This window comes from Haliotis cracherodii, unplaced genomic scaffold, assembly GCF_022045235.1.
Source record: "Haliotis cracherodii isolate W230 unplaced genomic scaffold, xgHalCrac1.p SCAF_3, whole genome shotgun sequence".
Lineage (NCBI taxonomy): Eukaryota > Metazoa > Mollusca > Gastropoda > Lepetellida > Haliotidae > Haliotis > Haliotis cracherodii.
The window spans coordinates 9,228,518-9,252,014 of NW_027266286.1; the positions used below are offsets into that span (position 1 = coordinate 9,228,518).

Here is a 23,497-nt window from a genome sequence, read left to right on the forward strand (position 1 = left end):
TTCAATGAAACCCACGAGCACTGGTATGGTGCTGACAAACCTAGAAACATAATCGGGGCGAACCGGCAGGTTTCTGGCGTGCCCAAGGGACGCAACTCTGCACAGCAAATAGTGGCGCCTTAGACGATTCGGCCACCCGTACCCCTTTAGGTGCATGATGACAGATGGAAATGTATCGTTATTAGGGGTGAAATGATACAGCAAAGTGAAGATACATAGGTCACGATACGATACGATACGATACGATACGATACGATACAATACGATACGATACAATACGATACGATACGCATCACGATACCCATATTTACGTCAAATCGCATGGAAACTTCTTGACAATAAATATTTCAGAGCAGGTTAAATAGGAAAAGCTAGCTGTAGACACATGTTTGCAGTTGATATTTTTGTAGTGAACTTGAAACGCCAATGACAACCCATTTTGCGATATCTGACTGACAAATACACCAGGATTCATTAAGAGAGTAGTAAGTAATCTTTTTCAGCAACTGTATCTTGTATCAATATAGATAAAAATGTATCATGTATCGTATCGTCACGTGAAAACTCACGATGCTCCGTTTCACCCCAATCTTCCCGAGCAAGAGAGTTAACTGACTATTAAAAGTCCAGTTTCCACCCTTGCCTAACGAGGCTGGAATTCCTGGGCTCGATCATGGTGCCATCAGTGGCTATTACAAGTTCTATGCCTCTCCTATGGACCAATCAGATTCCACCCCTCGTATCACTTGCATTTGCTTCAAACAAAACGGTGGCACCCCGTCAAGTCAATCTGATCGATAATCAAAATCTATATTGTGATAAAACGAGTCTTACATCACGGAGTGCATCAAATCATGCGAGCACCTTGATTAAAAACATGAAAACATTTAGAAAATATCTGTTGACAACAAGTTAGCGGTGCACATGCTTTGCAAAGCCTCCAATCGACCGAAATCTGCATGACAGTTTACGAACCGGATTTCGATTTCAGAGCCCGATTTTGATTGTACTATGCATAAACTCGTTAGTCCAGCCAAAATGTAACTCCATAATCCCAGCCTAGTTCGGCAAGGGTGGAAACTGGACTTTTAAAGTCAGTTAACTCCCTTGCCTCGGGAAGATGTTTCACCCCTAGCCGTCATTACCATCCATCATCAGTGAGGACCAGCTCACTGAACACGAAGAGTGATGAGCAAGTGAATCTGAATATTGCTGCATTAGCCATTAATCTTTGTGCCAGAGAATTTTCAAACTAAAAATGTCAAAATATAACACAATACAATTCATAAATGTACATCATTTATTGTACGAACCATTGCATGCAAAATCTGCAAAATCCATTTCCCCCCTGTACGCACGTCTGGGTTCTCTTACCGTAAACGTGTGGTCCAGCCTCTGCCTGCTCCTTCACATCGCACACTTCCTGTATGATGCCGTAGAAACGCACCCAGAAGGACTGGACCAAAAACAACAACATGTACTCTACAACAATCAGTGTTAACACTGAACACAAGACCTTTCCAGAAGAAAGCAACTCCCCTTTCCAGCCAAGCCCAAACACTCAAGCAAGCAGGGCCACATCCCCCTGATGACAAAATTACTTCATCAGCAAATATTCAGGTAAATGTGTGGGTAATGTTTTGTGAATAAATATGGAGCATTTTAACAGTACCATTCAGAAACACTTCAAATGTCAATCATGACGCCATAAAAAAAGCAAACAGAGTGCCAACATCCCTCTATATCAGAGCGCACCACATTACAAATGTGTTGACACAAAATAGTTCCAACGCCCCTCTATATCAGAGAGCACCACATTACAAATTGTTGACACAAAATAGTTCCAACGCCCCTCTGTATCAGAGAGCACCACATTACAAATGTGTTGACACAAAATAGTTCCAACGCCCCTCTATATCAGAGAGCACCACATTACAAATGTGTTGACACAAAATAGTTCCAACACCCCTCTATATCAGAGAGCACCACATTTCATCTGTCATAGTTCCAATGCCCCTCTATCGGTAACAATGATTACACAACAAATATGCTAGGGCTGGGATGAGTCCAAATTTACAACCCGGGTACCAGACCCCTATTACCAGCACTACTTGGTACCGCAGGTTTCCAATTGAAAATTATTTTACCGTAGCCCTGGAAAGATACACGCATAAAACGAGCTGATCATGTTGACAGAAGCTTTATCTCTACTCAAACATACAAAAGTCAAAGAACACATTCATAATTAGCGACTTGTAGTTTAACCATGGAGTTTGATTGTTATTGTCGTTAAACAATAAATCACATGACTAACCACGGGTACGGATAGTCCTGTGAGGGCCGAGCACCCAAGTTACCAGTCCCAGCACTAAGTTATGCAGGCCACTACCTGCCTACATTACATGGATAGAGGGGAAATAAAGTCTGCCTACATTACATGGATGGAGGGGAAATAAAGTCTGCCTACATTACATGGATGGAGGGGAAATAAAGTCTGCCTACATTACATGGATGGAGGGGAAATAAAGTCTGCCTACATTACGTGGATGGAGGGGAAATAAAGTCTGCCTACATTACATGGATGGAGGGGAAATAAAGTCTGCCTACATTACATGGATGGAGGGGAAATAAAGTCTGCCTACATTACATGGATGGAGGGGAAATATGTCTGCCTACATTACATGGATGGAGGGGAAATAAAGTCTGCCTACATTACATGGATGGAGGGGAAATATGTCTGCCTACAATACATGGATGGAGGGGAAATAAAGTCTGCCTACATTACATGGATGGAGGGGAAATAAAGTCTGCCTACATTACATGGATGGAGGGGAAATAAAGTCTGCCTATATTACATGGATGGAGGGGAAATAAAGTCTGCCTATATTACATGGATGGAGGGGAAATAAAGTCTGCCTACATTACATGGATGGGGGGGAAATAAAGTCTGCCTACATTACATGGATGGGGGGGAAATAAAGTCTGCCTACATTACATGGATGGAGGGGAAATAAAGTCTGCCTACATTACATGGATGGAGGGGAAATAAAGTCAATTTCACCGGATCAGAAAGCTCAAGCATCGATAATAACATAAGAAGTATCCTTTTATCATTAAGAAAATAAATTGAAATTTTCCTACTCTAATGCAAATGTGACCAGTTACATACAAACAGCATCACTCTAGTCAAGAGTGAGTGAGTGAGTGAGTATGGTTTTACGCTGCTTTTTGCAATATTCCAGCAATATCACGGGGGGGGGACACCAGAAATGCTCTAGTCAAGAAACAATGCTGTAGATAAAGGACTGTACCTCCTCCCCTAGGGCCTTGTGTCGGTGGGAGGCGAGGTGGATGAGCCCCACCCACATCTCCAGCACACAGGTACATGTGAAGGGGGACACTCGCAGGTAGTCACTGCTCACCGTCATCTGCAAAACACAGCTTCTGTCATTCACAACACTTGGTTTTAGATATTTTTATTTATTTATTATGCATTTTCATAATTATAATTACAAGTAACTGCAATACATTGCTGAACACAAGCAATCTCATCAAAACAGATCTCAGTTCTTGCTACCGCTAAACAATGATCAGAGGACATCACATTAAGGGTCAAGTCAGAACAACCTTTCATCCGACCAATCAGAGAGTCAGGAAGTTGGAATGTGTTTTCTAATCATGCAACCTTGAAAAGTTTAACACTGGGTTTTCCGAACGACAGTGACAGGCTTTACAGGCTGAATCTGTCAAGCATTGTCTGTGGTTTGAGACATGGTCAGCTGGAACAGATAGCTGGAACACATCTTGCTCCGTGGAAGAAACAAAAGTATGACATGGCACATGCTGTCCGAGCACGTGCAAAACGAGGTACATCAGACTTACTTGAGTTAAGTTCACTTTGGTTTGATAGCTTCAGAATGGCATGATATGTCGGACATTCAACAATTTTGTTTTATAGCTCGTCAAGGTAGGACATTGTAGAACGTGTTAGTTAAGATAGGATGTCGCAATGGGACGCAAAAATGCTAGCCAAAATAGGACTAGACTGATAGGTTGATAGCAATAGATTGTGAGAATCATATTTAGTTAATTTTGTCACATTTACAATTCTTCATCTTTTTCAAGAAGAGATTCACGTTTATTATCTGAATTATTTTATCATATCAAGATAGTCACGTTTAGTTCTCCACATACAACAGTAAAAGAGTCACGTTTAGTTCCCCACATACAATAGTAAAAGAGTCACGTTTAGTTCCCCACATACAACAGTAAAAGAGTCACGTTTAGTTCCCCACATACAATAGTAAAAGAGTCACGTTTAGTTCCCCGCATACAACAGTAAAAGAGTCACGTTTAGTTCCCCGCATACAACAGTAAAAGAGTCACGTTTAGTTCCCCACATACAATAGTAAAAGAGTCACGTTTAGTTCCCCACATACAACAGTAAAAGAGTCACGTTTAGTTCCCCACATACAATAGTAAAAGAGTCACGTTTAGTTCCCCACATACAACAGTAAAAGAGTCACGTTTAGTTCCCCACATACAACAGTAAAAGAGTCACGTTTAGTTCCCCACATACAACAGTAAAAGAGTCACGTTTAGTTCCCCACATACAATAGTAAAAGAGTCACGTTTAGTTCCCCGCATACAACAGTAAAAGAGTCACGTTTAGTTCCCCACATACAACAGTAAAAGAGTCACGTTTAGTTCCCCACATACAATAGTAAAAGAGTCACGTTTAGTTCCCCACATACAACAGTAAAAGAGTCACGTTTAGTTCCCCACATACAACAGTAAAAGAGTCACGTTTAGTTCCCCACATACAACAGTAAAAGAGTCACGTTTAGTTCCCCACATACAATAGTAAAAGAGTCACGTTTAGTTCCCCACATACAACAGTAAAAGAGTCACGTTTAGTTCCCCACATACAACAGTAAAAGAGTCACGTTTAGTTCCCCACATACAACAGTAAAAGAGTCACGTTTAGTTCCCCGCATACAACAGTAAAAGAGTCACGTTTAGTTCCCCACATACAACAGTAAAAGAGTCACGTTTAGTTCCCCACATACAATAGTAAGGGAATTCGCATTTTTGTTAATAGTTTATATTTTACTGCGCAACAGTCTAGTTCTTGCTTCAATAGGATAAACATTTGAACGGAAGCGACTTTGCACAGCCCATGGGAAGTACTGATATATCTATTTGACATCCCAGAATGTTCTTTTGTTCAGTTTTCAAATTTTGAATCAAGAATTTGTCCAAATATCTTCCAAAGTGAAGTCGCCAGTTTGAAACAAAGGTCGCACTAATCGAGAAAGTTGCTTCTGATTGGCTAATGTTGATTTCTTGTTACTCATTTCATTGGTGGGTCAAAGTTCACGGAAGGTCCGTCTGACATGACCTGTGATGGGTGTCCTTAGATCTTTCTTTTGCGGTAATGAGAACTATGATCTGATTTAATGACTGTTGAACACAACCAACTGCAATACACTGCTGAATAGAATTAACTGTACCTTATTAAACTTGACCACAGCTGCAGACAGCAGATCCCAGACCACCAGCTGCATCAGCTGGTCCAGATAGCCAACATCTGTCATGGCGTCCTCCATCGCGGCACACAGGGGCTGTCTCACACTCACACCTGGTCAAGGAAGGCATCCTCTCAGTTACAGTTAGGCGTTTCAGTACAAGGGATCACATGATCCCCATTTTATGTCAAGTCTTACATCAAGCATCCAGTACAAGGATTATGTCAAGTCTTACGTCAAGCATCCAGTACAAGGGATCACATGATCCCCATTATGTCAAGTCTTACGTCAAGCATCCAGTACAAGGATTATATCAAGTCTTATGTCAAGCATCCAGTACAAGGGATCACATGATCCCCATTATGTCAAGTCTTACGTCAAGCATCCAGTACAAGGGATCACATGATCCCCATTAAGCCATCGCTTACGTCAAGCATCCAGTACAAGGGATCACATGATCCCCATTATGTCAAGTCTTATGTCAAACATCCAATACAAGGGATCAAACGATCCCCATTATGTCAAGTCTTACGTCAAGCATGCAGTACAAGGGATCACGTGATCCCCATTATGTCAAGTCTTACGTCAAGCATGCAGTACAAGGGATCACACGATCCCCATTATGTCAAGTCTTACGTCAAGCATGCACCACAAGGGATCACGTGATCCCCATTATGTCAAGTCTTACGTCAAGCATCCAGTACAAGGGATCACATGATCCCCATTATGTCAAGTCTTACGTCAAGCATCCAGTACAAGGGATCACATGATCCCCATTAAGCCAACGCTTACGCCATGCATGCAGTACAAGGGATCACATGATCCCCATTATGTCAAGTCTTACGTCAAGCATCCAGTACAAGGGATCACATGATCCCCATTATGTCAAGTCTTACGTCAAGCATCCAGCAAAAGGGATCACATGATCCCCATTATGTCAAGTCTTACGTCAAGCATCCAGTACAAGGGATCACATGATCCCCATTATGTCAAGTCTTACGTCAAGCATCCAGTACAAGGGATCACATGATCCCCATTAAGTCAAGTCTTACGTCAAGCATCCAGTACAAGGGATCACATGATCCCCATTATGTCAAGTCTTACGTCAAGCATCCAGTACAAGGGATCACGTGATACCCATTAAGCCAAGTCTTACGTCAAGCATCCAGTACAAGGGATCACGTAATACCCATTAAGCCAAGTCTTATGTCAAGCATGCAGTACAAGGGATCACACGATCCCCATTATGTCAAGTCTTACGTCAAGCATCCAGTACAAGGGATCACATGATCCCCATTAAGCCAAGTCTTATGTCAAGCATGCAGTACAAGGGATCACACGATCCCCATTATGTCAAGTCTTACGTCAAGCATCCAGTACAAGGGATCACATGATCCCCATTATGTCAAGTCTTATGTCAAGCATCCAGTACAAGGGATCATATGATCCCCATTATGTCAAGTCTTACGTCAAGCATGCAATACAATGGAATCACATGATCCCCATTATGTCAAGTCTTACGTCAAGCATCCAGTACAAGGGATCACACGATCCCCATTATGTCAAGTCTTACGTCAAGCATCCAGCACAAGGGATCACGTGATCCCCATTATGTCAAGTCTTACGTCAAGCATCCAGTACAAGGGATCACACGATCCCCATTATGTCAAGTCTTACGTCAAGCATGCAGTACAAGGGATCACATGATCCCCATTAAGTCAAGTCTTACGTCAAGCATCCAGTACAAGGGATCACATGATCCCCATTATGTCAAGTCTTACGTCAAGCATCCAGTACAAGGGATCACGTGATACCCATTAAGCCAAGTCTTACGTCAAGCATCCAGTACAAGGGATCACGTAATACCCATTAAGCCAAGTCTTATGTCAAGCATGCAGTACAAGGGATCACACGATCCCCATTATGTCAAGTCTTACGTCAAGCATCCAGTACAAGGGATCACATGATCCCCATTATGTCAAGTCTTATGTCAAGCATCCAGTACAAGGGATCATATGATCCCCATTATGTCAAGTCTTACGTCAAGCATGCAATACAATGGAATCACATGATCCCCATTATGTCAAGTCTTACGTCAAGCATCCAGTACAAGGGATCACACGATCCCCATTATGTCAAGTCTTACGTCAAGCATGCAGCACAAGGGATCACGTGATCCCCATTAAGCCAACGCTTACGTCAAGCATCCAGTACAAAGGATCACATGATCCCCATTATGTCAAGTCTTACGTCAAGCATCCAGTACAAGGGATCACATGATCCGCATTATGTCAAGTCTTACATCAAGCATCCAGTACAAGGGATCACATGATCCCTATTATGTCAAGTCTTACGTCAAGCATCCAGTACAAGGGATCACACGATCCCCATTATGTCAAGTCTTACGTCAAGCATCCAGTACAAGGGATCACACGATCCCCATCATGTCAAGTCTTACGTCAAGCATCCAGTACAAGGGATCACACGATCCCCATTATGTCAAGTCTTATGTCAAGCATCCAGTACAAGGGATCACACGATCCCCATTATGTCAAGTCTTACGTCAAGCATGCAGTACAAGGGATCACACGATCCCCATTATGTCAAGTCTTACGTCAAGCATGCACCACAAGGGATCACGTGATCCCCATTATGTCAAGTCTTACGTCAAGCATCCATTTCAAGGGATCACATGATCCCCATTATGTCAAGTCTTACGTCAAGCATCAAGTACAAGGGATCACGTGATCCCCATTATGTCAAGTCTTACGTCAAGCATGCAGTACAAGGGATCACATGATCCCCATTATGTCAAGACTTACGTCAAGCATGCAGTACAAGGGATCACGTGATACCCATTAAGCCAAGTCTCACATCAAGCATGCAGTAAGGGGGGGCATATTAGACCGAGTATGGTACCTGCACACTGGGTGTAGATGATGTTGAAGATGTCCAGCAGACTCCAGTACAGGTCCAGCTGAAGGTGGAACTGGTGATGGCTGCCGTCAGTCTGAAGTACACAATTCAACTCACATGTTTTGGGCATAAATCTATACCTTACCTTATTCTTTGTGATCTTACACATTACATTACACAAGGATTCAATGTTACATACATTAAATGTAGAAATTGTATTAAGAGAGCCAATGATGACATAACACATATTTTGTATTTCTGATTGCATGAGTATCTGAGTGTAGCAGTCATATGGACATATATACTGAGTTACCATGCTGCAGTTTAACATGGATACCCCACTCAGACACAGACTGCCTACTCCAAGCTGACCAGTAGACAGCTCAACAAGTACCATGTTTTAACCCTTGACCTTCTACTCCGCAGGTAGACGCTCTATCAATTGACCATGGAGATGATCAGTCTTAGCCATGTTAGCAGGACTCCTTCCTATTCCTCACCTTGTTCCCAAAGAAGACGGGTGCCGAGTGAGGCACGAATTGGAGAACGTCGGACAGACGGCCCGAGTACAGCAACAGGCCATGGAGCTCCGACACGAGACTTGTCACGAACACCTCCCTCCTTTTCACGTCTGTTGGCAGGAAGCTGAAGAACAATCACAGAATCAAAAACATTGTTTACCAGGAATTACAGATTCGGAGGAAAGAAGTCTAAAAACACTTACTGGCCAGACTTTGTGTCAGTGATAATATTACACAAATAACAACACCAACCAAAACTTCCTCAAATGCTTGAACCTCTCCTTCAGGATATCGTTAACATGGGATAAACAGTTTGTTTGTTGTTTAACGCCGCACTCAGTAATATTCCAACTATATGACAGTGGTCTGTGCATAATCAATAAATAATCGGTCTGTAAATAATCTGGTCCAGACAATCCAGTGACTGATGTCATGAGCATCGACCCACGCCATTGGGATACGATGGCATGCTCAACTTAGTCAGCGAGCCTGACCACCTGATCCCATTAGTCGCCTTTTACAGCAAGCATGGGTTGCTGAAGACCTGTTCTATTCCGGATCTTGAGGGGTCATGAACTGACTGGGGCTCTTGGGATAATGCCTATTTCTTATTCCTCATTTATCTGCCCTACCTGAACACCTCGCCTCACATTTCATATTGCAGGAGCCATAAATAGGTCTTTAAACACATGTGCTGTGCCAGCCGCTGGTCCAGTGGCTTACGAGGAGATCTTTACAACAGATGATACATGATCTTTTTACATTTTCCAATTTGATGCCTTGACAAACTCGAACCCATTTATAGTAACACACATCCACACAAAATTTCAGCTGAGTCCATCAAGAAATTTTGGAGAAGTTGATGATATATACAGTTCATGGACGAGGCCGATGAATGACTTGCGAAGACACAAGCTCACATGGCCTTTCTAATGTGGGAGGAAAGCTTGAAGTGATACAGCTGTTAACCACTTCGGACATGACAGTTTCACTATAGTGATATGAGGTGAGGTGAGGTGAGGTGAGGTGAGGTGAGGTGAGGTGAGGTGAGGTGAGGTTTAACGTCGCGTCCAAGATCATTGCACTTATATAGCAACGTGCATGCTTATGTGTGTGGCTGCTTGTACTAGTCCAGACTGATGCCGATTTATAGTGCTAGCACACTGAGATACCATGCGGCAGTTAAATACCCCACTCAGACACAGTATACTGACTCCGAGCCGACCAGTCCTTGTTTTAGCCCCTTAATGCTGAGCACCAGACAGGGAACCCCGGACCTTCCACTATCCAGGCGACGCTCTACCACTAAACCACGGAGGCGGTCTATATAGTGATATGAAAGAATTGGGTGGTCCTTAACTTTTTTTGAGTTGTACAGAATTCACAAAAAATGGAATGAGAGTTCTGTAAAACACTTACTGCAGCAAGAACTGTTTGATATATTCCAGGAATTCCTGCAGCTGTTTCCGGAGCTCTCCTGGACCTGGAGGAAGGACGAACAACGTTCATCACAAGCAGCAGTAGCATCAACAATTTCAGTATTGGGTTATGCCATTTTCCATAATCTATTTTTTTTGTATTTTAGAAGGTCATGTAATCCCACTATTGACATGAGAAAGGGAGTTGTGTTTAACGCCGCTTTTAACAGTATTCCAGTTATATCGCGGCGTGTCAGCTTAATGTGGGAGGAAAGCTCGAAGAGATGCAGGTCTCAGACGTTTACCACTTCAGTGAAACCCATGAGCACGGGTATGGTGCTGACAAACCTAGAACCATAATCGGGGGGAACCGGGATTTGAACCCACAATCATAGGTTTCTGGCGTGCCCAAGGGACGCAACTCTGCACAGCAAATTGCGGCGCCTTAGACAACTGGGCCACCCGTGCCCCCCACTATTGACATGACTGAAAGAAACATTAATTTGTTGGTATTTAAAATGAATCTTAATATCACTTCTTTGTGAAATGATTCACACATTGAATCCTTTACAAAGAGTCAATGGCTTTTATGAATAATATTGGTTGAAGTAGAATAACAGTTAAATAGCTTATACTTTTGAAACTCTGTATGCCAGATTATGAATTCAATTATCTGTACTTTGTTGTATAGTGTTCCCAATTCTAACGAAGAAATTAAAGCCAGTTTCCTCCTCTTACCTTCTTCTGATGGTCCTAAAACACCAGACTGTATGCTGCTCACACATGACCTGCAACACAGGGACTGACACATGACCTACTCCACAGGACTCACACATGACCTACAGCACAGGGACTGACACATGACCTGCAACACAGGGACTGACACATGACCTGCAACACAGGGACTGACACATGACCTACTCTACAGGACTCACACATGATCAGCAACACAGGACTCACACAGAACCTATAACACAGGGACTCACACATGACCTACTACACAGGGACTCACACATGACCTGCAACACAGGGACTCACGCATGACCTGCAACACAGGGACTCACACATGACCTACTACACAGGGACTGACACATGACCTACTACACAGGGACTGACACATGACCTACTACACAGGGACTCACACAGAACCTACTACACAGGGACTCACACATGACCTGCAACACAGTGACTCACACATGACCTACTACACAGGGACTCACACATGACCTACTACACAGGGACTCACACATGACCTGCAACACAGGGACTCACACATGACCTACTACACAGGGACTCACACATGACCTACTACACAGGGACTCACACATGACCTGCAACACAGTGACTCACACATGACCTACTACACAGTGACTCACACATGACCTGCAACACAGGGACTCACACATGACCTACTACACAGGGACTCACACATGACCTGCAACACAGGGACTCACACATGACCTACAGCACAGGGACTCACACATGACCTACTACACAGGGACTCACACAGAACCTACTACACAGGGACTCACATAACCATAACACAGGAACTCACATAACTATAACACAGGGACTCACACATGACCTGCAACACAGGGACTCACAAATGATCATAACACAGGGACTCACACATGACCTGCAATACAGGGACTCACACATGACCATAACACAGGGACTCACACATGACCTACTACACAGGGACTCACACATGACCTATAACACAGGGACTCACACATGACCTACAGCACAGGGACTCACACATGACCTACTACACAGGGACTCACATATGACCTGCAACACAGGGACTGACACATGACCTGCAACACAGAGACTCACATAACCATAACACAGAGACTCACATAACCATAACACAGGGACTCACATAACCATAACACAGGGACTCACAAATGATCATAACATAGGGACTCACACATGACCTGCAACACAGGGACTGACACATGACCTACTACACAGGGACTCACACATGACCATAACACAGGGACTCACACATGACCTGCAACACAGGGACTCACACATGACCATAACACAGGGACTCACAACACAGGGACTCACACATGACCTACTCCACAGGACTCACACATGACCATAACACAGGACTCACACATGAACATAACACAGGGACTCTCACATGACCATAACACAGGGACTCACACATGACCATAACACAGGGACTCACACATGACCATAACACAGGGACTCACACATGACGATAACACAGGGACTGACACTTGACCATAACACAGGGACTCATACATGACCATAACACAGGGACTCACACAGAACCTACAACACAGGGACCCACACATGACCTACAACACAGGGACTCACAACACAGGGACTCACACATGACAATAACACAGGGACTGACACATGACCATAACACAGGGACTCACACATGACCATAACACAGGGACTCACACAGAACCTACAACACAGGGACCCACACATGACCTACAACACAGGGACCTACTACACAGGGACTCACACAGAACCTATAACACAGGGCAGACAGACAGACAGACAGACAGACAGACATATTCAGTAATCAGGCCTCCAGCCCATAATACATGTTAACATAATGTAGATCATACATGCTTATGTACTATGGCGTTATGTTAAGACAAATAGTTTTAGAATACGTTAGAACAGTGATGAGTTATGTATACTCATAACCAGTGTTTGCGTTTACGGCGTCCCATATACAAAAATATGCACTGAAAAAAAATAGGACGCCAAAAAACCAACCTTCACGCGTCCCCTTACACATTTTTTATTTTGAAAAAACTTATTGTTGTTTTGTTTTGTGTTTCTCTCGCTCCCAAAACCTATGTGATAATGTGTATCCAATATTCGCGGGATTCCGGTGCAAGCCAGATTTCTGCGGGAACGCGGGAAACTGAGAGGTATCCGATGACGTTTCTCTTCCATGTCGTGTCCGTAATGGCATCTCTGATTGGTTTACAAAACGGAAATAGAAACGTAAGCCTATCGCAGACCTTGTGAACAGTATTTGTCAATGTCAAGGACTAAAGTCCAAATGGCATCCCCGAACTTTGTCAAAAGAAAAATAGGTTTCAAGAAAGTTTGCTTGAAGTGCCAATATACTCTTTCAACACCGTAGGCCGGTAGACCAGCCATGTCGTAGTCACGTCAAAATAAAGGGTAGATCTATATAATTTTATGAACCTACCTGTCATATCATTCATTTATTAAATCAATCACATTTCACAATGTCTAAAATACGTATTCCATTTCAATTTATCATTTTTTATCGAAAGATTAAATGATTCACTATTTCCCGCGATGTTATTGAATAAAATTCTCGGACACACACTTCGACAACGGTCCACATCGAACATATCAAAGAGCAAAACAAAGACGTTTCAAGCAAATCTTTAAATCTAGTATACAAAGTAATAAGTAACATCAACCAAAATATATCTATAAGTTGTCGAAATTACAGCGAAGTTCCGTGTTTTTTAATTAGATCGCGAGTTTCCTGCTTGAAACGTTCAGAATAACAATAAACGTTCGTCAAAATCTTTGATTACACACGTGCCATTGCTGTAATTCGATTGACAGCCTTAGGTCATGTACTCTAGTCTGACCAATCACCACCCTCGTAGCAGATATCGGGAAGAAAGCACGCGACAAACTTACAGCGACGAAAAGACTTGGCGAGGTTAGTGTAGATGAAAAAATAAACTTTCTAACACGAAGCTTCGAAAACAGACGTATTTCTTCATGTTACTGACAGCCGCAGGTATCAAGAAATTGGTGATGACAGATACTATTTACAATTAATCATAAAATACTTTCCCGATCAGGTAACCAATGAAAATAAAAAAGAAATAGGTAAGTGGATTTTAGGTTTGTTTATATTTGACAAAAATCGTCAAATTTACCCTTCCTTGGTCCTCAATCTGGACGTTTGAATGTGTTAGCGTACATTTGTTTTTATTTACAACTTACTTAAGTTATAAATGCTTTATTTAAATAATGTGATAAACATAAATATGTATATATAAACAGTAGGATGATGTTTTACTAGACTAACATTTAGTCTATGAAATCTTATATTACACAATACCTTTCTCGACTCTAAAAATAATAATATGATTTCCCCTTTGCTGATTTTCTAGCTAGAGCTGGCTGGACATGGTTTTGTATACGTTTCTAAATTGGTGTTGTTTTCACAAAATATATATATCCCACAGTCATGGTGCAGGACTAATGTTTTACAAGCAGATATTTTCCTTGATAAATGTTGGCTTCATCTATCACACAAGAGTCTCTGGGAACTTGGTGTCACAGCAGTTATAGCTTCTGGTTGACTGGTGTTGAAAGAGTCAAGTGGCTAATCTATGAAGATTTCAAAGATGTCTTGTGTACACACATAAAAACTGAGACTTAAAGATTTTAACCACACACTTATTTATGCTCAGAATGGCCTAAAGTTCACCATTTCAGGTCCACATTTAACAAAATTTCTTGGGGGGGCATGCCCCCAAACCCCCCTAGATAGCTTCGCGGCTACTGTGTCACAGGGGACCCCCTTATTTTGGAACACAATGCAAACACTGCATAACTTTAGATAGAAATAGTCCAATGTGTTTTAAAGTTCTTGTGGATTTGTTGACATAAGGTTGAAAAACTGTTGAAATGACCTACAACACAGGGACTCACACAGAACCTGTAACACACGAACTCACACAGAACCTATAACACAGGGACTCACACAGAACCTATAACACAGGGACTCACACAGAACCTATAACACAGGGACTCAAACAGAACCTATAACACAGGGACTCACACAGAACCTATAACACAGGGACTCACACAGAACCTATAACACAGGGACTCACACAGAACCTATAACACAGGGACTCACACAGAACCTATAACACAGGGACTCACACAGAACCTATAACACAGGGACTCACACAGAACCTATAACACAGGGACTCACACAGAACCTATAACACAGGGACTCACACAGAACCTATAACACAGGGACTCACACAGAACCTATAACACAGGGACTCACACAGAACCTATAACACAGGGACTCACACAGAACCTATAACACAGGGACTCACACAGAACCTATAACACAGGGACTCACACAGAACCTATAACACAGGGACTCACACAGAACCTATAACACAGGGACTCACACAGAACCTATAACACAGGGACTCACACAGAACCTATAACACAGGGACTCACACAGAACCTATAACACAGGGACTCACACAGAACCTGTAACACACGAACTCACACAGAACCTATAACACACGAACTCACACAGAACCTGTAACACAGGGACTCATAGTATGATTTCATTGACCAAAAGTAAGGTCTCTCATGACCCAAAAGAGTGGATTTTACATTGTACACTGTTTTACATTTCTGTAATGTATTTCATGAATTTGAAGGGTGAGACCTTAAAGTCCCTCAAACATGAATTAATATAGCCGTTTTGCACTGTAGTCACAATTTATTTTTTTAAAAACACATATTCCAATGATAAATAGAGTGCGACTCACTTTGCTAGCAGAAACATCTTTTGTGTGTTCAATGATAAATGGAGTGCGACTCACTTTGCTAGCAGAAACATCTTTTGTGTGTGTTCAATGATAAATGGAGTGCGACTCACTTTGCTAGCAGAAACAGCTTCTGTGTGTGTTCAATGAGAGCAAGCTGGTTGACAAACTGGAAGCCAAACAGCTCCATCACCACGGCCCTTGATGCCGGTGACAGCTCCGGGCTGGGGTGAATCATGCTGACAAAACAAGTGAAAATATCAGCTGGATATAACATGCAAACCTACATCAAATGATATATCCACTTACCTAACAATATGATAAGTATCACAATTCCTACCAACATCACCTAGTATTTTTATACAGAAAGATATAATCAATTTCAAACATAACAAATCTGCAAAACACTTCAATTACAACTTCCGATAGAAGAAACAGATAGACCACAACAAACTAATCAATCAATGGATAAATATTTATTTAAAAAATCACGCATCCAGAGAAATTATTTAAATAATTTAAACTCAATATTCAAATTATCTAAAGAAATGATAAACAACAAATCATACCTATATCTCCAGAAACAACACGGCTGTATCCTATCATAATAATTGTGCTTCAAGATATTGGAGATTTTATTAAATACCTACCGCTTAAGGGCTCCCTTTTTGATGATGCTGTTGTCATGGAGATAAAAAGTCTTACAAATCCCATGCACATCTCCACCACATGTAAAACAGGGCACAGTCCGAGACTCAGGAACTTCGTCATCTAAAGCAATGACTTTAAGAGAATATTTTACAAATACTGCTCCTCAATAATAAAATTCTACAACTAGTACAACAAGGCTTGTGTGTTCTACCCTGTCTACTCAAACTAAATAAAGGAACTTGTTTATATATATGTTAAGAAACAACCAAAGATATCACAATATGTAAGGAACGTCTCGTTTCAAGCATGACAACAGGTACCTGCTAAACCAATGTTATATACAGGGATCGAGTTTTCTCTATCCAAGCTGCACCAGGCCAGGTAAAACATTGCTAGCGTTACTTTTATTGCCAGTTTGCATCTAGTGCAGGTAATATTTCTCACCACAAGTGCACGGCAAAGTTATAAAAGTGGAAAACTGAATTCTTTTAGAACTGGCTGCAAATCTATTAGAATCCAGGAAACAAAAGTTCATGAAAATAGTGAAGTACAGAGGTCTGAATGCAGTGAACTTGCAGAACAAACTCTTCACAATTACCACTAGAACAGTCACTCGTGAAGTTACAATCACAACAGCCACTTTGAAACTTTTGTTTAAGGTTGTTTACTGGATGTCAAGATGAGAAAGGCCATATACAGATTTCCTCCAAATAAAATACTGAAGCACATTCATAAGTTCATTTTCTCTCAAGTTACTTAATATTCATAATAACTCAAAATACAGTGTTTCAATATGTGATAAAATGGCGCAGCCAATATTTGGGTGGTGCAAACTGATTCATTTACTTGGCGGCACCTGGAGAAGGCGGTTTCTTTGTTTGTTTGTTTGTTTGTTTGTTTATTTGTTTTTTGTTTAATGCCGCACTTAGCAATATTCCAGCTATATGAGGACGGTCTGGAAATAATCAAGTCTGGACCACACAATAAAGAGATTGACATCATGAGCATTGATCCAAGCAATTGGGATACGATGACATGCATCAACCAAGACAGTGAGCCTGGCTGCCTGATCGCCTCTCAAAGCAAGCATGGGTTGCTGAGGACCAATTCTTGCCTGGATCTTCACAGGGCTCAACATGTGGAATATGCCAGATTCAGATATGTGCAACTGAACAATCAGTCTCTACACAACAACTGATGTTCCTTAACACCTCATCCTCACAGAACAAGTTAATTATTTTGTAAAATTTAATTCAACAGCGCAAATTAATAAACGAGAGCGAATGTGTTATAGTAAAGAGATTAACATAGTTTGTAGTCATGGAACAATCTACAGAAAGTGAATGTGAACATTAAATATTTCTGTATTAGGGTATTACAACAAGGATAAACAACAGGAAACAAAGCAAATCTGACCATGCACCTTAATTATCATTATATCTTAAACTGCATTCAAGTTATAAAGGTCATACCAACAAGGAATGATCAATTTCAATCCATTAACACGTGGGATAGGGAGTGAAAATAACGAGACTTTTCACTGTACATAACATGTAACAAGAAAACAGAAATGGAACATCAAATTTGGAATTAGTTTAACGTTAATTGAAAAGAACATTCAAATCTTTGGAAAGTGTATGGCAAATATATGGGGTCAGTTGTCAGCCCAAATTAAACACCAATATAATCTGGAAAGAAAAAGAAATAAGACTTTGAAAAGATTATATGATATATGCTAAATAAGAACATGTTCAGATTTTTTAGTCTTTGAGTATATTTGTAGTTACCATGGTTGCCGTCCTGACCATTGATTGGCCCTCTGAGAAGTTTTGGGGGGGATGGTTCCATGAAGTCCTCAAACTGCAGGGGGAGGGGGGAGTGGGGTGGAGTCATCGAGCAACTGTCCGCGTCACACATTGTCTTCAAAAGACTTTCATTCTCATTGAACCCATGAATGATCTTAGGTTTATTCCCAACCTACAAATTTTATCAAAATGTCATGTTAGAAAATGTCACTTTATGTGTACAAACAACACTACCACTTCCTATTTGGGCTAAAAATAATAGATTACAAAATACAAATAAACCTACTGTAGGTGTAGGTCTGCTTCATACACATGAGATAAATCACATCAGCATACTTTTTATTATTTGTTTCCTGATTAGTCCAGACACATAAACAAAATCAAGTAAGAGTTAACCAAACACCTCAACGGCACGCATTGGTTCAAAGAGGCCAATGTCTGCAACTAACACGAGAAAACCTTTGATCGGCCACTATCCTAGTTGACACTGACAAGTAGGCCTAACATGACAGCTATTAGGCCCCCTATTAAACTGTCATTGTAAACAAGTTATCGGTTGTTCATTCGGCCGTTCATATGAATCGACACTATTACTGCGTGTCTTACCTTTTGCTTTAACACACAAGGTAAAATGACAAGGCCCTCATACTAATAAATGTAGATCTAAATGCATAATGACAAAATTGCCTTGAAATAAAGTGCGCTTTGAAATGCTTCTCTTTCCCGCTGGAAATACAAAGGGAGGCTACTCTCATCTTCTTGTTTCAAAGAACAGCCGGCTTCGAAAAATGATCTACAGCCAGAGCAACTTCATTAATAACAGTAACAATGTAAAGTGTTTTTAGTTACATCGTTGTACATATTTTCTGAGATATATACAGGAGACAAAAAAATGTAAAATACATTCATTCGGGGGTTATTTGAAAAGGTGTTTTTTCTCCTTCGATGCAAGAGCATTGTCACGTTTTCACATGACGTCATTAACGATAAGTATGACGTCATGTTCCAGTTGCGTAAATAACGGGCGGTTTTGTTGTTGTTCCGAAATCTCGGCTTTGTAGTTTTGATTCTTACACACGTGAGTACATATATGCTGCATAATGTAAGGTTGTCAGAATTGTTCTTATACATGCAAAAGCTGGAATTGATATTACTTATCCTCAGTAATTGTACTGTTTGTGTTTTCTTCATTCGATAGATCTAGGTTGTATTTTTCTCACAAAAATGCGACACACTGGTTGGCCCTTCACGCAAACGCTAGTTACATCTTACATGGCAAATTCAACAAATTACATATTCAATGCTTTTCATCTGTTTCTATTTTCAAAATTCAGCACATTAAGATCATGTCTCATGAAATAGCGAACTTTCATTGAGAAAATATCCCAAGACGATTAGAACTATTTCCGTTTGCGTATTTATATTTAGGGCCTATTTTACAAACACATTGGCCAGCTAACTGTGAGGTAAATTTGTGTGGTTGTTACATCTCTCACTGTCCTAGCAGTTGTAATAATTTACTTGTTTATAATGATACAAACAATATATAAGGCACACTGAATTGAAATGCTTTTATTAGGCCGGACTGGACTGGCAGGCGAGCGCGTGTAGTTCACATACAAGAGAAGTCAGGTCCCGTGATGTGCAAATTTGCCTGTCCTCACTGCGCAGGAGTGTGTTAGTGTACAGAAATCTACTGCAACTTTTTCCATGGACAGAAATACGCGCATTTGCACAGTCTCACAAAAATCAAAGTTGTTGGCACAGTTAACTTTGTTCACGGAACATTTCAGAAATAACATGAAAAAATGGCTATAACTAGATCCAAGCACAAATAGAAACTTTCTTGGCACCAATTATAGGTCTAGATCTGATCTAAAATGAACTTCAAGGGTACTTTCTCCCTTAATTAGACGTATACGAGTTACATGCGTATGACTTGAGCATTGACTTCCGCTGTTTTCTAACCAGATCTAGATCAAAACAAGCAGTTTAATTGCTCGTGCCTATTTTCGCAGGAAGGATTTTCTCACCATCCAGCAGTGATTTTGTTGGAGAGAAATACCATTTGGACATTTTCACGATTTTATCAACTTTTGATAGGGCATTCTTCTATGACATGACTAATTTTAAAGTATATATATGTAGGACATTTGGGGTTTTGGCATTTTGACGAGCAGCCAATGTCCTAGAAAATGAACGTACTGTTCCTACTGTTTATTTTAAGCATATTAAATTCACCAAAACGATGCAGAGTGCTTCATTTTGGCTACTATTGTTTTCAGCTTTGGATCCAGACAATGCTCAAGATATGTTTCAATAGTTGAAACGCCCAGTCTGTCTGTCCTGCATTCTGTAGATTTTAGTGAACACTGATATTGCACCTACTGTCCTGCTGCTGTTGCACAAATGCATCATTGCAGTTTTGTTTTGTTTTCTTTCAGGGCAACATGACGAAAGCAGTGTACCTTTTAGGATTGGCAGCCCTGTGTCTTCTTGCTGTACTGCAAGGTATGGATTGTTTTGTTTTTCCAACAGATCTCAAAATTCACTTTAGCAGGCCTAACTGGGGAGACATGTATTTGGTCTATGAATGGGGGTGCTAACCCTCTTTTGATACCCTGGATGGAGACATTTTTAGAAGGATCTTAATTTTCATTGAACAATAAGGCAGCGGGCTTGAAATTGAAACTGTTTATTTAACCTTAAAATATATAAGGAAATCCTCCCTCTTTGACTGTGAATAACTTGGATGTTCAATTTCGTGGTTTAATCATATTTAACCATACAAATGTTTGCCGGGTCATTCTGTCTGCATTGTTTAGCTTGATCCCCCTGTTTGTCAAAAAGACATGCTGTTGGTGTCGCTGTTTTAGAAGCATGAAACAAATCTGGACGACCGGTATCTGGTACAATGCAATTGTAACTTCTTAGTTGCGATTGTATGTTTTTCTGCATACCTGTCATAGTTGAACCTACCCTAGAAGATCCAGGTTAGAATTGGTCTCCAGCTTGCCCTAAGAGACGACTATGTATAAATACAAAAATATCCGGGGTAGAATAGGTCTTCAACAACCCATGCTTGCCGTGAAAGGCGACTATGCTTGTCGTGAGGCGACGCACGGGATCGGGTGGTCAGGCTCCCTGAGTCGGTTGATGCATGTCATCGTATCCCAATTGCGTAGATCGGTGCTCATGATGTCAATCACTGGATTGTGTGGTCCAGACTCGATTATTTGCTGACCACAGTCATATAGCTGGAATATTGCTGAGTGCGTCATTAAACAACAAACACACAAATAAAGCACAAAATAAACACAGTTAAGACAGTATAACTATGCTACCTCAAACAACTGCTGGTGATTGAACCATGTTTGCTTTGGTCTAGTTTCATCAGCCACAACATCAACAACTGGTTATAATCCCACACCAACGCCAACCACAACGACAACGCCTCCGTCGGCAGGAATAACGACACCACCACCAGCCAGCCCTCCGGCCTCCACAGCACCGAAGGAAACCTCTTCATTTGTGCTGTTCTCCATCATCATCGCTTCTGTGTTCTTATTTCTTGTCATTTTCCGTTAACACCTGTGTCAAACTGTGATACAAGACAATGAAACAAAACACAAGTGACAAGCAGAATAATTTGATCAGGAACTCTGCGCAACCGCTTCACAATGTTTCTTGTTCCCCTGAGAATGGACGCCACAACTAACTGATGGAGATTTTGTAAATTCCCGTGGCTGTCGTTATTGTTCGGATGTTAAAACTAGAGCTCTATGTAAAATAGTAAAAATCAGTTATATATATATATGCATGAAGTGAAGGTAAAAAGGATGACAAGATATTTGAAGCCAAGTGCTGATGTCTTTGAAACTTTGGCCTTTGACTATGACTGCAGAATATATCTATTACCCTGATGTACATAATTATATAATTATTAGTTGTAATTCTCACAACAAAATGGCATGCTGTTAAGTGAAGAAAATAAAAAGTGTTCTTACAAAAATGTCGACTCTGTTATCACGATTACAACGCAGACCTGGGGGGCGGGCGTGTGTGAAGAGTTGGTGGGGCGTTGTTCATAATATCAATCACTGGTTTGACTGATCGAGACTAGATTATTTCAGACCGCGGGATCGGGTGATCAGACTCGCTGACTTGGTTGATGCATGTCATCGATCCCAATTGCGTGGATCGATGCTCATGATATCAATCACTGGATTGTCTGGCCCAGACTCGATTATTTACAGACCGCCGTCATATAGCTGGAATATTGCTGAGTGCGGCGTTAAACAAACCAACCAAGTCGTGTTGTCGACTGAGTTTCGATTAAACAACACACTAAAAAAAACCAATGAAGCCGGGGCCCTTTTAATTTTAGATTATATCCGGCCTCAAAAGTAATGGTGATACAAAATAATTATTAGAGGTAGTCTGGGCTATTATTTTCAAAGAGTGCCCATGCATCTAGATAGATATTTCCAAGATAGAAGTAATTCGATGTGTTTGGCACCATGTGGTGTCAGCTTTATGTTGGATAAAAGTGATGCAGGTCTTGTCACTACCAGCAAGACAAGGAAGTGGTGCTGACAAAACCTATGATCATAATCGGCGAAACTCGCTCACGAATCCAAGACAGAATTCTGTCAAGTCCATGAGACGAAGCTACAACCGTGCCTAGGCCAACAGTTCCCCGTGCATTAGGCATTGCGTGTATAGGGAAACAGGTTCCAGCTAATAGACCGAGAAAATGAGTAAAATATTTCTGTCTCATCATGTATTGGGGAATATTCGAACTTCAAAACTTAATAGGCAGCCAGTATTTGCAGTTCTTTGCACACAGTACATTCTCGCTTAATAGAAAGCTTTTAATTTGAAAAAAACTTCTTTTGTGGATACTTTTCTTTGGTCCCGACATTCTCACACTATAAGTAGCATTATTGTATATCTGATAAGTATAGAACCATTTAAAGGGGAAATGTACACGCAAAAATCACTTAAGTTTCTTATTTTAAACAAAACGCAATTTTAGAATTAGTTTGTATACCCTAATTTTTCTCACAGTGAAAGTAGGAATCTCTC

General features: G+C 41.1%; 1 protein-coding gene and 1 long non-coding RNA gene across 2 annotated transcripts in view; one reads left to right on the plus strand and one right to left on the minus strand.

Moving 5' to 3' along the window:
- LOC139475212 (protein MMS22-like) overlaps positions 1-19,270 on the minus strand; it is a 52,539-nt gene extending 33,269 nt beyond the window's left edge. Inside the window, exons 1-11 of the mRNA XM_071258462.1 lie at positions 19,259-19,270; positions 18,392-18,581; positions 16,604-16,736; positions 16,067-16,192; positions 11,122-11,171; positions 10,385-10,448; positions 8,945-9,089; positions 8,448-8,538; positions 5,514-5,641; positions 3,312-3,428; positions 1,375-1,456 (exon numbers count right to left, since the gene is read on the minus strand). Coding sequence (XP_071114563.1) covers positions 1,375-1,456; positions 3,312-3,428; positions 5,514-5,641; positions 8,448-8,538; positions 8,945-9,089; positions 10,385-10,448; positions 11,122-11,171; positions 16,067-16,192; positions 16,604-16,736; positions 18,392-18,581; positions 19,259-19,270 — 1,138 coding nt within the window. The remainder of the gene's footprint in view (positions 1-1,374; positions 1,457-3,311; positions 3,429-5,513; positions 5,642-8,447; positions 8,539-8,944; positions 9,090-10,384; positions 10,449-11,121; positions 11,172-16,066; positions 16,193-16,603; positions 16,737-18,391; positions 18,582-19,258) is intronic.
- Positions 19,271-19,424: 154 nt separating this feature from the next.
- On the plus strand, positions 19,425-22,354 carry LOC139475912 (uncharacterized). The gene is made up of 3 exons (XR_011654031.1): positions 19,425-19,487; positions 20,854-20,920; positions 21,798-22,354. It is a non-coding gene; the product is annotated as an uncharacterized lncRNA (long non-coding RNA).
- The last annotated feature ends 1,143 nt before the right edge of the window (positions 22,355-23,497 follow it).